Source organism: Delphinapterus leucas, chromosome 4 (genome assembly GCF_059928025.1).
Source record: "Delphinapterus leucas isolate spDelLeu-1000000601 "Yukka" chromosome 4, BTC_Dleu_Yukka2, whole genome shotgun sequence".
Classification (NCBI taxonomy): Eukaryota; Metazoa; Chordata; class Mammalia; order Artiodactyla; family Monodontidae; genus Delphinapterus; species Delphinapterus leucas.
Genome location: NC_143132.1, coordinates 126817505 through 126835404, shown reverse-complemented (window position 1 = coordinate 126835404; position 17900 = coordinate 126817505). Strand labels below are relative to the sequence as shown.

At 42.1% G+C, this 17900-nt stretch overlaps 1 protein-coding gene across 1 annotated transcript in view; it reads right to left on the bottom strand.

Annotated features, from left to right (window-relative positions):
- The window catches only part of PCOLCE2 (procollagen C-endopeptidase enhancer 2), a 72390-nt gene extending 54923 nt beyond the window's left edge, over window positions 1-17467 (bottom strand). Inside the window, exons 1-2 of the mRNA XM_022582681.3 lie at window positions 17110-17467; window positions 16064-16172 (exon numbers count right to left, since the gene is read on the bottom strand). Coding sequence (XP_022438389.1) covers window positions 16064-16172; window positions 17110-17192 — 192 coding nt within the window. The 5' untranslated portion in view covers window positions 17193-17467. The remainder of the gene's footprint in view (window positions 1-16063; window positions 16173-17109) is intronic.
- Between the last annotated feature and the right edge of the window lie 433 nt (window positions 17468-17900).

Below are 17900 nucleotides of genomic sequence, written 5' to 3'. Positions count from 1 at the left end.
TATATGCATGTGTATATATGTATATCCATGTCCTACTGGTTCTGTTTCTCTGGAGACTGCTGATACAGGCTTCCTGTGCCCAATGTCTTCCAATTGTCCCTCTGGATCCATTCTCCTCCCATCTCCATCCTACTCCCCTTACTGGGTGGTTGACCTGGATCAATGCATCAACCACTGTCTTCGGGTGCTGCGGCCGTGGGAAGCCCCAACAGGAAACGGAAAACACAGAAGAGAATTAGGTCAGGATATTAACTTCCCTGGCTCCTTCTCTGTGAGGTCCCCTTGGGTTGACTCCTGGGTTCTAGTAATATCTCTCTCCTCTAGGCTTCCCTACTCTTTTTAAACAGCTTCTCTGTAAACAACACCCCATCCCCAACATGCTATTTCAAGCATGCTGTTTTCCATGGAGACCCTGACTGATAGGCTCTCTATCTCACGCACACTGGTCTCCAGGCCTTATAGGATCTACCCCACCCTTCCCTGTCTGACCTCAGCGTCTGCTCCCTTCCCCTTTGTTCACTCCACAGCCTTCTTCGCTGCTCCCAGCACATGCAAGGCATGCAAAGCTCCTTGAGGGCAAGAATCTCTGTCTGCCCAGTTCATTGACATATCCCTGGTGCCCAAACACTGCCTAGAACATGCTAGGTGCTCAGTAAATACTTTTTGCCTAAATCAAATAAAATAATTTCATTGATTCCCATACCAACATCCTTTCTTGTTGCATCCCTCATAGGTGCTCCATCTTGTGTCTTCGTCACAGCTCACAAAATAACACTAAGTGGGAAGAAAAATCTTGCCTCTTGTTGCCTGGCTTTGCAACAGAAGCTACCATGTCTGTTTCCCTCATAAAAGCCCCCAGGATCACTGAATACATATCTTGGGGAAGTGTGAAAATCACTACTCAGCCAGAGGCAAGTGTCCTCATCAACAGGATGACAATTTTACTGTTAATTCATCCTCACAAGATGTGAAGAATTGCCCCCAAATGACTTTTTTTTTTTCAAAAGATTTATTGGCTAAATGGAATGAAATACCTAAACTTAAATATAATACTTAAGGTGATATTATTCAACGTTATAAATGCTCATTCAACCAAGCAATTCTACAAATGTGAGAATTATAATCTAATCTCTTTCATTCAGCCTTCTATCACTTACGTTTTTATAAGGATGTGTTGGCTTTAAAAGAATATAACGTTTTTACCAAAGTGAAGTAGCTAACAGAACACACTCTTGGTGGTGGTGGTGGTGGGATGAACTGGGAGATTGGGATTGACATATATACACTAATATGTATAAAATGGATAGCTAGTAAGAACCTGCTGTATAAAATAAATGTTTTTAATAAAATAAAATTCAAAAAAGAAAACACACTCTTAATTCATACTAACTGTTTTATCTATTTCTCTACTTAACTATTTACAAATTCCAACCCCGAATGGTTTTATACATAAAACTAACAGCTTACAAAGTCAACGTTAATACTGCAGCACTGTACTTTTGCATATGTGAGAAGTGTAATGCGTATTTATAGTGACACTGTGCAGCGGAACAGAAGGCACAGAAGAAGAACTTCACACAATGATGCATCTAAGAATGTTCACCCATATTGGAAAGTAAATATGCAGAAATCGACATTAAATCCACAGGGTGTGGTGTTCTGTTCATGTCACTGATGTTATGCTGACTGACTGCTGGTCACCCAGTACAGCCATAAGGTGACGGATAACGCACAAACGCAGGGGGAGGTGCAAACAGCACACATATGGCACACAACTAGAAGCAAGGAGGATGCAGGAAGGGAACATCTCTTTTAACGGTAGCATTCTGCAGATCACAAACATTTTCAGAATAAGTCATTTTCAGAATAAGTCTCCTTCCCTAGAGATCTCTGGCAATAAATTGATACTCTTCTGCAGAGATCTATAGCTTCTGTGCTGTTCTGCCTAAAAGGAGGTGTAGTCATTGATCTATTCATTCATTCACTCATTCATTCGAACATTCATTCATTTATACATTCATTCTCTCATCGGCTACTATTGCCTGTGTCAAGCACTATGTTAGCTACTAGGAGAACAGAAAACTAAAACAAGGGTCTTGTCCTCAAGAGCTTTTCAATTTAGTAGAGGAGACAGATTAGTAAAGAGATGATCAGTGATCAGTGTTGCAAAAAAGATACTCCCCGGATGCTATGGGAACACAGAGGAAGTAGATTCCAGTCTGCACTGGGGGATAGACAGTCAGGAATGCTTTCTGGTAATTCCTTTCTGACTTAATAATTCTATGATTTATTTCTCTACTAAGAAATATAGTTTCATTATTTTCAGATATATAAATAGCTAAGATTTATAGAGAGTAATAAAACAATATATGCATTGCTCAGATTTATAGGGATAAATATATATAAGACTTATGGAGAGTAATAAAGCAAGTTCATTAAAATTATAAATCACAATTATAATATAATAACTAAAACAAGTATATTGGGCAATTCCTAGGGTAGATGTATGGCTCCTGATAATTGCCTTGCAGTAAAAAAATTTTTTTTTTCTACCACATACATGTATCCCCCACACAATAAATGCCTAGTTGTAATCCCTAAAGAACAATGGTGCAAGTTCCTATTAGCTTGATGACTGTGCCAGAATCCCCCCTAAAATCTCAGTTGTTTTGGAGTATCTCCAAGGGATGTCTACACCGGCCCACAAAGCTGTCTGGCTCCCTAGTGATAGTGTTCACATGTCTTTCCTCTCTTACTGCTGGAAAGCAGTTTGGTGGCTCCTCATAAAGCAGAGAATTACCACATGATCCAGCAATTCCACTCCTAGGTGTATGCCCAAAGGGATTGAAAGCAGGGACTCAAACAGACACCTGAACACCAGTGTTCACAGCAGCGTTATTCAAAATTGCCCAAAGGTGGAAATACCCAAGTGTCAATTCACAGATGAATGGATAAATAGAATGTTCCTGGTGATGGATGTGCCCACCAAGTCCCCTGAATGGGCCGATGAAGAGGAAGCATCTATCTGTTTCAAGGGTGTTATCTTCTGATGCTCCTAAGATTCTGCTCCCTCCCAAGTTGCAGAGACTTGTGAGCCAGGATGAGGACAACACGTTCCTCCCAACTCTGCATCACTCCATGTCACATGGGACCCAAGACAACATTACGCACAAAAACTGACCCTTCAGCTCTTCCCCTGTCCACATCCCAAAGCACCTTTCAAAAGAAAAAGGCAAACAAACCAAATATAAAGAAGCAAACCAAATCCACTACCCTGTCCACAGGAGTTAACCTTAATTCATGAGCAAGGCCTTTTCACTCGTAATCATCCAGAAGACATTTTGTACTCGTAATGGACAAGAAATGTCAGAAGTTGCTTAATGCCACATACCTAGTCATCTGCATTCAGAGCAGTGATGACCTCACAATTTCTTCAGGAACCATCAGTGGGGAGATGCTTTGCATCATCCAGGTTTCAGTTCAAATGTCACATCGTCAGCCTCAGTCTCTATTACATCACCTTGTTTTATTGTCTTCATGGTACTTATTCCTACCCTACTATTTGTGATCTATTTTATTGTCTCTCTTCCCCCCATAGAGAGTAAACACCTTCAGTACGAGAACCTTCACTATTATATCTCCAGAATATAAAACAAGGCCTGACACATATTAAGCATTCAATAAATATTTCATGGATGAATAATACTTTTTCTTCAAGTACTTACCATGTGCTAAGCACGGTTTTTAATACTGTACATGCAATAACTAATTTAATGCCCAAAATGATCCTATGAGGTAGACAGTATTATTAGCCATGTTTGATAGATGAGGAAACTCATCTCAAGGTCATACAGCTAGTATGTAACTCAAGGTCAAGGTCATATAGCTAGTAAGTAACTGTTTTGGTAATCTACTGCTGCATAACAAACAACCCCAAAATTTGGTGGCTTAAAACAACAATGTACTCTTATTTCTTATGGTTTTGTAACTTCACTGGTCTCAGCTGGGTGATTCTTGCTTGAATTATCTCATGCAATTACTATCAGTTCTCAGCTAGGGCTTAAGTTGTCTGAAGGCTTAACTGGAGCTGGTCCTCCAAGATGACTTTCTCACTTATATGTCTGGCACCCCAGCTGGGAATACTGGAAGAGCTGGGGGCTGTCTGACCATCTTTCTCTCTCTCTCCATGAAGCCTCGGTACAAGGCTAGCTTGGGCTTCCTCATAGCATGGCAGTCCTTTTATGGCAGCTAGATTCCCCCAGAGTTCATGTTTTAAGAGACTAAGGCAAAAGCTTTAAGATTTCTTATGCCGCAACCCCAGAAGTCATGTAGTATCACTTCTGTCTCATTCTATTTTTTCATAGGGCCAGCCAAGATTCAATGTTTGGGGGTACTAGAAAAAGGCGTGAATACCAGGAGGTGAGGTTATTTAGGGGTCATCTTTGGGGATTCACCACCATAATAGGAGAGCTGGTGTTTGAACCCAGGTAGTCTGGCTCCAGAAACTGCACTCTTAACTATCAATACTATATCATGGGGTATCTCTATTAGGAATTAATGAATAAATTCATTACTTAATTTGTATAACTAGTGGGGACTATTCTGATGATTTGAGCCTCCAAAAGCAAATTAAAATCCCCATCTCTAAAGACAGAAAATTATTTGCAATTCTTAACTGACAATCATTTCTCTGCCTCTAAGCACCCTAGTCTTAAAAGTTAAGGGGCATTCTCGGTGCTGGGTGGGAGGTGGTTAGCTTGAGGAGAATCAGGGAAGGTTTGGAAGCACTTCTGTGGACAAAGTCTTATGAAAGACCATATTTTAAGTGAAGAAAGGACATAGTGAGTAGGAATGGGTATTTCCAATACCCATGGGAGCTAGCCATGCCCCAAAGGGATTACCATCCAGCTTGAAATGCATTGGCTTGCAGACAAGTTCTACACAAACACCACCCTTTTATGGCTTATTACAGTCCTGGAAGAGAGATTGAAAAAAAAAAAATTTATCGACTACTTTCTTGCATCAAGCGCCGTGCCAAGGGCCTCTCATCTACCACCTCCTTCAATCCTCACGCTACCTTTACAACGCAGGTCTGGCCATGATAACCAACTTTGGAAAGTTCTAGAAAGTGCATCACACTCCTAGTAAATAGCTGAAAAATATTTCAGTATGACTCGCCAATGCCCTTTCTACTAGTCACTGAGTGACGCCATACTTACAACACTCCACCGTGAACCTTGTTACCCTGTGCTACTGTGATCTTTTCCGGGACATCTCCCAGACTAGTGAAAGCCTCCTTGCCACACCAAGCCCTATTCTGGGACATGGTTTTCCAAACATTACAGTCTCCCTGCCCAACCCAGCATCTGATCTCTGAAAGGTACTTTAAAAATAGTTGTAATGAATTATGATTTCTTCCCAGAAGGTCAATCATAGCCCAGGGCTTTTAGAAAGTCTATATCAGACCTCTATCAGACCCTTACTGAGACAGGCTGGGACCAGGGACCCGCTGCTGCAGTGCTTGCACCTGGAAAAATGTCTCCTCAATCAACAAAATATAAAGAAACTATAAGGGACTAAAAATAACTGCGTGTATGCCCAGTTGGGGCAAATTATGGACAACAAGATACAAAGAGATCAAAAACCCAACTGCCACTTCTGAAGAGCCCGGAGCAAAAACAGGGGTAATGTGCAGGTCACCTGCACTCAACTCCACCAAAAGGGTGGGCAAGCCACCTAAGCCACACCTCCAGCCCAACCCCTAGACACACCCTCACCCGATATAAGGAACCAGCTTGCTGCCCTTCCCCAGAAATGAGCAAGGGAACCTGTTACTTGTTTTCGCTCCCCCGCTGCTGCAGCAGGGGCCCCAGTAAAGCACGGCCTGAATTTCTTGTCTGGCCTCTTATCAATTTCTATCGATTAAAAAAGATCAAGAACCCTAGTCCGTAACACTATCAATTCACTTCTAGGAGCAGTAAGCAGCAATCAAATCTCCACTGGCTTCCCTGTGCTTCTTATCAGCTTGGTCCACAGAACAGCCCATCTGTGACTAAAAGGTCTCTCCCTCCCTCTGCACTTTGGGAAACACTATTTTATTATATGTCATGTCCAGGAGTGTCTTGGGGCCGAGGTGGTGAAAGAGAGGTGATATTTAGTGGCAGGGTTTGTGCAGCTTTAATTGCAACTCCCCACGTCTCTGTGGTTGTTCCATTTATTTTTAGATATTTATATTGGTTTTACAGAGACTTGCCACCTTGACTCATAATATATCTAAAGAAAACACTTCTATTCTCCCAAGTCCCTAGAATAAGAAATTCAAGAGTACCCCCAAAGCGCCATTGCCACTGCCAATAAGGCTGCTAAATTATAATGTGCAGGGGTGTTTTAGTGATTACGTTTTTCATAGGCTCAAGGAATAATGATCCATACAGATAAAACTTGACTGTGCAGCAGCTAACCACGGGAACACTTTCCAAACTCTGAAAGCAGGACAATGTGAGAAAAAAAAAAAAAAGAGAGAGAAAGCCTTAGAATTAGGAGCCCTGTAAATGCTTCTCTGGTCTCCAGCATAGAGCAACCAAGCAATGAAACCACTCTCTTTTTCTTTTTTTTTCTGTCAATACCTGATAGATGGCAAGGAATCTGCAGGTTTTATGGAACAATTCCAATTTGCCTATAATTTCACATCATAAATTGAACTCTGGGATAGGAGTGTGAAACTAATTCCATCAGCCTTTTTAATAATACAATCTTTAAAACCATTTCTGGGTGTTTTACCTCTGTTAAATGCTTTCTCATTATACAGCTCTTTAATAGAGGGGTTTTAAATGTGTTATCTTTGTGCTCTATTACTATAGTGATGTTTCAGGAAAAGTGACTTTTTGTCATTAATATATTATTAAAGAGAATCTCTTTCAGAAAAAAGAAATACCCAAAGAGGACTTCATTTTCATGGTCTCTCATTTTCTTCTCTACTCATTAAGCCCTTTCTAAGGCATCTGCCTTCAACCAGCCCTAAAAATACAAGCGGTACAAATAAGCACATTAATAAAACATCATGTTTTCAATCAATAAAAACATATTTGATTTCCATGTGAGACAGCAAAGAAAAACAAAACAAAACAAGCAACAGAAGCCCTTAAAAGCAAGCAGGACACTAAACAAACTTAGAAAAATTGGGCTGAGGCCCCAGTGGGAAATCGTCACCTACTTGCTTATTTATTTAGGATTTATATTCCTCCTGCTTCTCAGAAGGACTGAAGGCAGCATGGAAAATGTTTTAATGCTTCCAGTATTTTATCAATTGAAACCTAACTGGGACAGTTTAAGTGTCATAAGAATCGCAATGTTTCTGAATTATTCTCTCCTAATTAAAAAACAGACAGCATGTAGCTATAGTGTTCTTTTCCCATTCATAGAGTGCTCAAGTTTGGGTATGCAGACATTCTCTGTTAATTGCACTCATCTTTACTAAGGAATTAGATATGAATGATATTAAGTCAAGCATGGGGTTAAATTACTATTCAGGCAGCTGAAGTAACGAAGCCTAGTCCAACAAATGTATAGGTGCATTAAAACAAACCCCACAGTTGACTGGAATTTAAATCTCTATATAATTCTAAATCCTACATGTATTTTAAAGCCAGGAAATATGTGTTTAAGGCCAAAATTCCATTCCGCTATCTGTCCTGCTGTGGTTATACCAGGCAAATAACAGTTACAGTAATTTTAGAACCCCTTGCCATGCCCTTAGGTATGATTAAGCGACTTAAATGTTGAGTTCCTGTCTAAATTCACTATTTGTTTTCTCAAATTATATACCTAGCCCCAATCTAAACAGAACATCACTATATGTTTCAATTTTCATGGAATTCCATGCCCCACCACTGCTGACTTGCTTTTCATGAAGCCATATGAAGGTTAGTGGGAAGATGTAAACCCCAATCACATTTTCAATCTATCATTTCTCTAAAGTAAATGTGAATGCCATTTAAACTTAATCAGGCTTTTGGAGGGTGGATTCAGTATGATGACTTTAACACACATAAGTAACAAAATCACCCCATGGTAAGGAATGCCTTTACGCAATTTTTATTAGGTGTATTTGGAAATATCAAGGCATGTGTTGTAAAACAGCCCTGTGCTGTCAAACAAAGGACATATAACAATTTCTCAAGTCTTAGAGCGGCACAGATGTAAAGTGGGTCATAACATCTTCTACTCTTTGCATGAGGTAATAATTGTTTTCATTTAAATAACCTAAGAACTTCAATAATTTTTAAAATGTCAATCAGCCTTATTCCACATTATCAATACTTAAAACTCCTTACACTGAGTAGTATAATTATTTACACAACATAATCGCTACTGATTTTCTTATCTAACTACTCCCTACCAGATTATAAACTCCATAAGCATAGAAACTATGCCTTGACCTTTTAGCCCTGGGGCCCAGCCCAATGCTCAGTACATAGCTAGCGGGTGTACAATAAGCATTGAGCGAATGTTTATTTGTTAAATAAGTGCATAATACTGCATTTGTGTCACTGAGTCAGAAAATGTGCTAGGCTTTTCAAACCATTTGCAGGGATATTAGGCAAGATACAAGTTCTTTAGACCTCACTTTTGCCATTTGTGAAATGGACATACTAACATGTATCCACTGACATCACGGAATTGGATGCAGATGAAGTAACCATGTGTTATTATTTTAGATCTGCGACCTGTATAATGAGTATATTTAATTCCAGTTGCATAGAAAAAATAAGGTAGTTAGCAAAATGACAGTACGTGTATTACCTGGGGAATCTGAAGATGTTCTACATATGACAATTTATGCCTTTTTCCTCTGCATGAATTAGCTAAATAAGGAAAACTTTGCCACATACTTTCGGCTTAAATAGGACTGACTCTATGCATTGCTATAATTCTCCTTCCATTTCTGGCATAAGTCTGTGACTTTCTGATCAGCCCACATTATTTACTTCAGAGTTAAAGGAACCACCAAATTTTAAACTGCTCAAATGTTTGCTGGTTTTTTCCCAAGCCAGATTTCTGCTCAAAATAATAACTGAAACCTTCAATAATCTGCTCTCTAATTTCAGTACCTTCAAACTTTTTTCTGGAAATAAAAAAGAGATATAAATCATAAACAAATACCTTGTAATTCTGATAATGTTTTATAACAATAAGACCACATACGGGAATAATCTCATTTTTAAAAACTGTTTTGTAAATTATGCCCACCTTTAAATCTAAGAACAAAATCATTTTCACTGATATCTGCATACCAACTGCTGTTTCTGTTAGATAACAACAGCAATTCAGATGCAATATTTAGTTGTTAACTTTGGGAACCAATTTAAAATAACAATACCTACATACCTATTCGAGGAGAGTTCCCAGAATGTTCTAGGCTTCAAGTTTCCTCTAATTTGCATAGTTGCTATAAACCAAGTTTCAGCTGGTTCCACTTAGCTGGCCATACCATATGCAGCCCAAGTCAAACTCTGAATAGAGTTGCTTTCACAAGGTATTATTTTGCTACTAAAGCCTCTTTTCTTTTTTTTTTTAAATTGTGTCAAATTATCAATATGAATCTCCAATTCTACTGGGATTATAAAATGAACAAGTTATCGATGAAAAGATCAAGGAACCGAAGGATTGGGTGACATGCCAAGTTTGCAATGAATTTATAAGGAAACCGTTAATAGAATGGTGATCTTTGTGCCGGTGGACCCAAGAAAGCAAGGTGCCTGTTGGGTTTTATTTCCCTTCCCACCCAGAGCCTGGGGAATGCGTCATCCCAGGCAGCCTCCCATGCTCATATCTCCCAGGTGTTCATCTGTGTGTCTCCAGCACCTACAGCTGTGCTTGGTGGGCTCTTGGTAAACGCACCTTGCCAGTGTAGCAGTGAGCCACATCCCACCGGCTGTGCTCTTTTTGACACTGGTCCACTCTCCCTGACTTGTTTTAGGGATCTCAGAGGTCTCTTACTGTCTCCTGCACAGTCTTGCCCCTTTGGGCACAGGTACCCAGCAGGGGGACCACTGTGATAGAGCGGTCCAGGTGGTGGTATGTCAACACTTGGAGTTTCATTTCTTGTTGCCGGGTTTGGTACAGGCACAGTTCTCATCCTTCAATCACTTTGGGTGACTTTTGCCTCAACCCAGTCATGTTGTCCTTCCAAGCTTACTTAGAAGACCAGCCACCATTTTCCAAAAATTATACTTCCCTTAGCTGTCAAATCATACTTAAGTCCTACCCACCCCCCATGTATGCAGACTTGGTATTTTATGCAGATGCCCCTTAGGTTACAGTCCTGAACCTCAACTCTTATGAGAAACTAAGAAACCCTCAACTTTGTTATCATTAGTAACAAAATATTTAACAATTTCTTAACCTTCAAATTCTCTGATTTGAACTCCAGCCATACGTTTTTTAGAACACACTCAGCAAAATTAATTAGTAAAACCTAAGACTAGTTGAGGTCACCAAGAGTTGGTGGCCAGAAAGATATAGCTGAGTCAAGAGGCTTGAGTTCCAGTCACAGCTTCGGCACCACACAGAACAAGCATCAGCTTCCGGGTTTGCAAAGCAGAAGTGCAACTAAGCAGCACGGAGCACATGCGTCCCCAACATATCTTCACATGAGTAAAATTAACCTCGAAATTTTTCTAGAACAGCACTGTCCAAAGGAACTTTTTGTGATGATGGAAATATTCATATTATATACTGTCCAATATGGTGGCTGCCATCTACATGTGGCCATTGAGCATCTGAAATACGGCCAGGGTGACTGAGGAACTGGAGTTTTAATTTTTAACTTAATTTTAATTAGTTTAAATTTAAATAGCCAATGTTGATAGTGTATTTAGACAGTGCAGCCGTCCAAGAGATAGCAAGGAAAATTTTGAAGTCCTATAATTTAAGGGCAAATCTAAATTTCCAATCTGCAAGCTGTACTTCCATCTTAGAAAGTCCAATACAAATGGCTAGAAAGTTTGCTTGTGACCACTAGCCTTCACCTTTCTCAAAGTTTACATTAGGCTTTTCCCGCCTCCACGCCCCCACTGATAAGATAGAGTTTGATGAAGAGGATTTGGTGGTGACAGCCACCTTGCTGGGACACATCTCCAGTCTGGAAGAATGGACTGCAAAGCAGATGAGTGGTGAGAAGCAGGATCTTTCTAGCTACGGGAACTTGAGTTTGGGGGCTACTCTGAGACTCTTCCGTCTTGAGGGGTCTCTACGATGTTGAATAGCCAGTGGGAATTCTACTCTTGGTTTACTGACTGCAGGAGCTGGAAAATGGACTGGATCCACTGGTTTCCAGAAAGCCTTTAATGGACTGCCTTGGATGAGGCCACACCAGAGCACAGCCCTGTCTGGAGCAGATGTCAAGCAAGGGTCCAGAGCCTGGTGCGTTGGGCCTCTTGGCCGGTGCCACTCCACCCTAGCTGCATTCAGAACTACTAAGACAACTGCTTTAGGGAGAAGAGTCCACATTTCTTCATCTCCTTGGTTATCCCTCTTGTCCATTCTACCATCTTCTCTCTCCTGGAGGCCACACAGCTTCCTAATCGGTCTCCCTGTTTCCACTCTTAACGCCCTACAATTCATCTTCCACACAGCAGCCAGAATGATCTTTTAAAATCAGAACATACTCCTTTGCTTAAGATTCTCCAGCGGCTTCCTACTCTTCTTCACCATGGCCTACAGGCCCCTGCTCACCTTTTTTACTTCTCCCATCGTCCCGCTTACTCATTCTGTTCCAGCCACAGTGACCTCCTGGCTGTTCCTCAGACAAATCAAGCTTGTCTGTACCTCAGGGCCTTTGCACCCACCGGTCCCTCTGCCTAAAATGCTCTTCCCCAGACTTTCACATGGCTGGATCCTTATCACTCAGGCCTCAGCTCAAATGTCACTTCCTCAGAGTGGCCATTCCCAACCACCTCATCCATAGCTACTTCTATCCCACCACTATGTTATGTTTGTTGGTTTTTTCTACATATTTCTTGAAGTATATTTAACATATTATAAAACTCACCCATTTTAACGGCACAATTAAATAACTTTTAGTAACTACACCAAGTTGTACAACCATCACCATAGGTCATTTCCACCTTTGAGATCCCTCATGACCATTAACTGTTAATCTCCATACCTATCCCCTGCCCCAGGCAACCACTAATCTACTCTCTGTCTCTACAGATTTCCCCTTTTGGAATTGGAATACGGTTATTATCTAATATTGTGGTAAAATATACATAACATAAAATGTACCACCATTTTGAAGTGTACGGGTCAGTGGCATTAAGTTGTGCAACAATCACCATCATCCATCTCCAGAACTTTCTCATCTTTCCCAACTAAAACTCTGTATCCATTAAATACTAACTCTTATTCCTCTACTCCCCCAGCCCGTGGAAACTACCATTCTACTTCCTGTCTCTGATTTTGATTACTGTAGGTGCCTCATGTAAGCAGAATCACACAATATTTGTTCTTTTGTCACTGGCTTATTTCACTTAGCATAATGTCTTCAAGGTCCACCCATGTTGTGGCATGTGTCAGAATTTCCTTACTTCTTAAAGCTGAGTAATGTTCCTTTGTATACCATATTGTGTTTGTCCATTCATCTATGGATAGATACTTGGGTTGCTTCCACCTTTTGGCTATTGTGAATAACGCTGCCATGAATATGGACGTATAAATATCTATTTAAATCCCAGCTTTAACTTCTTTTGGGTATATACCCCGAAGTGGAATTTCTGGGTAATATGGTAATTCTAAGTTTAATTCCTTGAGAAAGTATCCTATTGTCTTCCACAGCAGCTGCACCATGTTACATTCCTACCAGCAATGCATAAGGGTTCCAGTGTCTTCACATCTTTGCCAACACTTATTATTTTCTGCTTTTTCAATAATAGCCATCCTGATGGATATGAAGTAGTATCTATTTTATTTTTATAATTCAGTTATCACTATGTAATATTTCCTTGTTTACTTGTTTGTTTAAACATTAACTGCCTGTCTCTCCAAACTAGGATGCTAGCTGCATGAGGGCAAGGAGCTCGGCTGCCTTGTTCACCAAAACTCCAGTAGTACCCAAGACCCAACACACATTTGCTGAATGAATGACAGACCTTAGGGCTACCAGCTTCTACAAGCTTTAGTGCTATCACAGTCCTCCTTCTTTTATCAACCCAAGGATATACAGAAGCTAGGGAGCTCCCTTCTTCTACTCTGATACACCAGAGGACCATGAAGAAGAAATGGGAATATTTTTTTCCAACGATTCAGCGCTTTTCCTTGTGAAATACAAAGAAATGAAGATATTTTGAAACTGAGATCTTGAGAGCATCCAAGGCCTTTGGGAACATTCTGCTGAGGCTGTAATTATAACCAGGAGAATGTACTGGGCTCCTCTGGAAGTTCTTGGTGCTACTCATATGCAAACATAAAAGAGGCAGTCCCTTGAAACAGAATCAAATGGCTAAGAGTGAAAACTATAAAGCTTTTCACGAGAAAAGCAAATTGTACAGTCCTTTCTTGTGCATTACCTATGCTTTCTAAAAATATATATTTTTCAAAAAAGCTGCATTTGCTACTCAACTTTTGAGCATTATTTCAGGCAGCCTGGGCAAACCACAAATAAATATGTCACAGAGACTGCTTGTTGTTTGCTTGTTTTCCCTTCTTTCCACAGTTGATAGAAGACTTTTATTCAAAAGAAGACTCTTGAATTTTAGCAGAGCACATGGATTCCTGACATGAAGACTTCATTTCAGGGCTTCCCTGCAGCTAGAAGTGGCCATATAACTAATAACTAGCCAGTGCAATGTAAACAGCAAGGTGCAGGTAATTCTGCACAATGTCCTTAAAGGGAGGATCTGTGCCCTTCCTCTCTTCCTTTTTGTTGGCTAAACCATGAACCTGATGGCTGGAACTTGAGCACACATCTAAGCAGATACTGAGTGCCTAATGATTTGAGGCTGCCACACCAATCTTGAATTGCCTACCTCCAGATTCCTTTACATGGGAGAGAACCAAGCTTCTGGTTGAGCGATTGTTACTTTGGATCTCTGTTACTAGGAGCCAACCTAGTCCTAACGCACACAGAATCTCTCCAGTAAGATTACAGGAGAACCCAAGCACAGAAATAAGTGCTTCCTAGATACACATAACAAAGTCTATTGTTCCATCAAAGTCTGAGCTGCTTTAAAGCTGATGCCAAGCCCAGCTTAGCCAATATACTAAGGGGGTGGCAGTGATCTGCCATATTGCCTACCAGTCAGAAGAAAGGATGAGTCAATACTAGCAACAACGGTAACGGTGGTAGCTAACGTTTAGTGAGCACTTGTCATAACGCAGACACTCAGCCAAAGAGCTTTATACATACCATCTCATGTTATCTTCACAACAGTCCTGAGGTTTAAAGATAAATCCATCACACGGCTTATGAGTGATGGCATGAGAGCCAGCATGCCTCACCTTTACATTGTACCCATAAGGAGCATCCATTATACTTCCTCTTTCCCACACATAAAAATAAGGTAGTCAGGCCTCTGTGAGGGCACACCCCTCCTTTACCAAGGACAACTTTCACTGGACACCCTTCCCCACCTCCAAAACTAACATTGCCCCGAAGACCCAAAACACTGGGCTAAACATGGAGTCTACCTGCTAGGCACATGGTGCCTCTCAGTCACTAATTTCCTTGGGTCATTTTTAACTTACAGCCATTTAATCATAACTAAAACACAACTATAATATAAAAACCAAGTTAATGTTTGTTTCAGAGCCTTATTTCACATTTATGCTAATATCAATATTGCAGAGCTAGTTTTCATGACCATCCTCTCCTGGCCCCATGCGTTGCAATAACATAATGAAATCTGTACCAATTGATTAGATAGCCGATATTTTACAGGAGAGCATCAATGCATATAGGAACTGACTTTTATTTAAGGAAGGAGACCCCCCCATATCTGTCTGTCAAATGACCTTCTTGGTGGGAAGGCCTCACTGCAAAATAGGCTTTACTTCATAGAAAGTTGGACTTACCCAATGCTTGATCAAGTCAGTTTATATGATTGTTCTAGACCTCAGCTTCCTCATCTATAAAGTGGGGATAATCATACTTCCTCACAGTGATTTCAAAGATTCAGTTAGATTATGCTTGTTACCTACTTGGCACAGTGCCTGGCACCCAGTAAGTGCTCAATAAGAGGTACCTACTTTTAAAAATCATTAATTCATGGGTGGTACAATCTGACTGAATGAAGCTTTCAGTGAACTAATGTGTTCAAGTACCAAACAACTTCCCAAAATTGAAAAAAATGAAAAAGATAATGGTCACTACTATGCTCACTTGGAAAGATGACTCACTGTAGCTGACTAAATCCGGACTTATTTTTTTAAGGCTGGCTGTCTCTAAATCTGATTGCTTACCTTGACTCAGCATAATCTATGCCATTAGTAACCAACCTGGGCATTTTGTTAGTTTTTGTTTTTAGGCTTTTTCTCCCCTAAGTTATTGTTATTCTCTATTCTTAGATTGCCTTTAGTGGTGGTTTTAAGTCAGAGACATTAAGTGGGATTGTTTTTTTTCTTTTTCTTTGCCCTTTTTTTCCCCCTAATGGTTATAAAGTAGTCAGAGGTGAGTACTACCTTTGATCTTCTATCCGCCACTGGGAGACATTTATGAAAGACACAGGCAACAAATAGCTTCTAGAAGTCTCTATGATGGGCCTTTGCCTGAAGATAGCCTTAATTTTGAATCCATGAAACTCAGTTGAGTCAGACTGGGTTTTCAGACACACATCTGCTTTAAGAATTTATCCCTGCAAGCATTATCTCGAGCCCTTTCTAACTGTTAATGCAGGGCACCACTAGTTCTATTAAAAATCTCCCAAATAGTAGAGATAAATCCAACATTTCACTATTACAGACATTTGCCCCCAACCCAAATTCTGACAGCAGAGGAAAAAAGCAGCAGCTCTTCCACTGTTTCCAGTATTCACTTTTGGAGAATACCCTCTTAAAAAATGCTTACTGTGATTTTCCAGGTACATTTGCTATTTGGAGGGTACACTCCAGGAAAACCTTCGCTGCCAATAAAGCCAGACTCTCCAGTAAGAATGCCGCCACATGTGAAAACAGGTCTGGGGAAATAAAAGAAGAAAAGAAATTTGAAACACTGTCTAACAATTTAATGTCAATTTCAGAAAGATGCAGTCTATTAATATGGATAAAGTGAAGACTGACAATTGACTGCCTGCATCATATACGGGATTTGAAATACTTGTTAGCTCTTAGAATAAATTCTAGCCTGCTAAAACATTCAGTCCAGCTGCCATCTGTCTCCACCATAATAACAAGATCAATCTATCCATCCATCCATATGCAATCAAGTCCTCCACGTAAGTGGTAAGATCTTACAGGAAAATGGTAAATGGAAATTTTAACTGCGGGGGGAGACAGAGAGAGAGAGAGAGAGAGCGAGGGTGAGAGCTAGGCTCCGTGAAGTGCAAGGTTTTAAAGCTAGACAAGTAATTGGTTAATATGAAAAAGTTTTAATTTCCTGGATTTGGAGAGATGCCTAATTCTCTCTTTGTTTGAAAATCGTTGGCCATTGGCAGAACCTCTCATTGAAAAGGAGAAGGCAAAGTTGGCCATAGGGCGTGTCTCCCGGCCCAGGTCCTGGAGCCATCTGGCAGCTCAGAGGTTGAAGAGTTAAACTTGCCAAGAGCCGCTCCCCGGGCGCCGGGCAACTCGCGTTTTTCCCTAGGCTTCTCTCTCTGGGCAAAGCCTCTCCGGGGAAGAAAACAGGAGTAAAGCAAAGTCCACACATTTGGGTCCCAGTGCTTCCCAGCGCCCGCCTGAATCTTCGGGGAGAGAAGAGGTGGTGGCCGGCCAGCTGCGGGGCCGTGGGGCGGGCGGAGCTGGGGGGCGCCGGAAGGAGCCCCGAGGCCGGCCCCCTCCCGGGGTCGTGGTGGCGTGTGGGTCCCCCGGCGCCCCGAAGCGGAGTGGGTAAAGCCAAGCCGTGGGCGAGGGAAAGAGAGGGCGGAAGGGAGGGAGCGCGGGCGGGGGTCGCGTTACCTCTCCGGGGGCTGCGGCCGCGAGGGCTGGGCGGCGGCGGCCAGCAGCAGGCAGAGCGGGGCCCAGGCGCCCGCGCCCCTCATGGCCGGTGGAGACGCTCGGGGCTCGCCCCACCCCGGCGCGCACCCCGGAGCACCGCGCGCTCCGCACCGGCCCGGACTCTCGCCCCGGCGCGCCCCGCACCCCGGCGAGCCCTCTCCCGCTCTCTCGCACGCGCCGCCGCGGGGTAGCCCAGGTAGCCGGGCGTGCGCGGCAGGCGGGGCCGGGCGCTTTTCTAGAGGCGATTACGGTGCAGTCTGCCTCGCCGCTTTATTTCCCCTGAGGAGTTGCTCTGGCAGCCACACGCCACTGCTGAATATCCCGTTTGTTCTCTGGCGGCGAGAGGGGGCGGCTCCCAGGCGGGAGCCGCCTCCTCTCTCGGGGCGGGCGGGGTGGCGGGCGGCTCCTCGCTGGCACCCCAGGACCCGCACCCCGCTCACATCCCTCGGGCAGGGGCTGTGGAGAGAAGGATGAAAGGGAATCCCCTGCCGCGTGGTACCCAAATGGGACCTGGCGCCCTGATCCACAGATGATGGGGTGGGAGGGGTGTTGGAGGGGGGTAGCCTTGGTTTGGTTTGCTTTGGGGAGTGTTTTTCTCTAGTTGCTTTCAAATAAAAAGTATTCTCGCTTGCTGATTGCTGGAAAAGAGGGTTCCTCCTTCCGACATCTAGATCCAAAGAAAGAAAAGAGAAAATAGAAGAGAGATTCTACTATATTTTAACTCTTCCTCTAATTCTCTTACTTTACACACA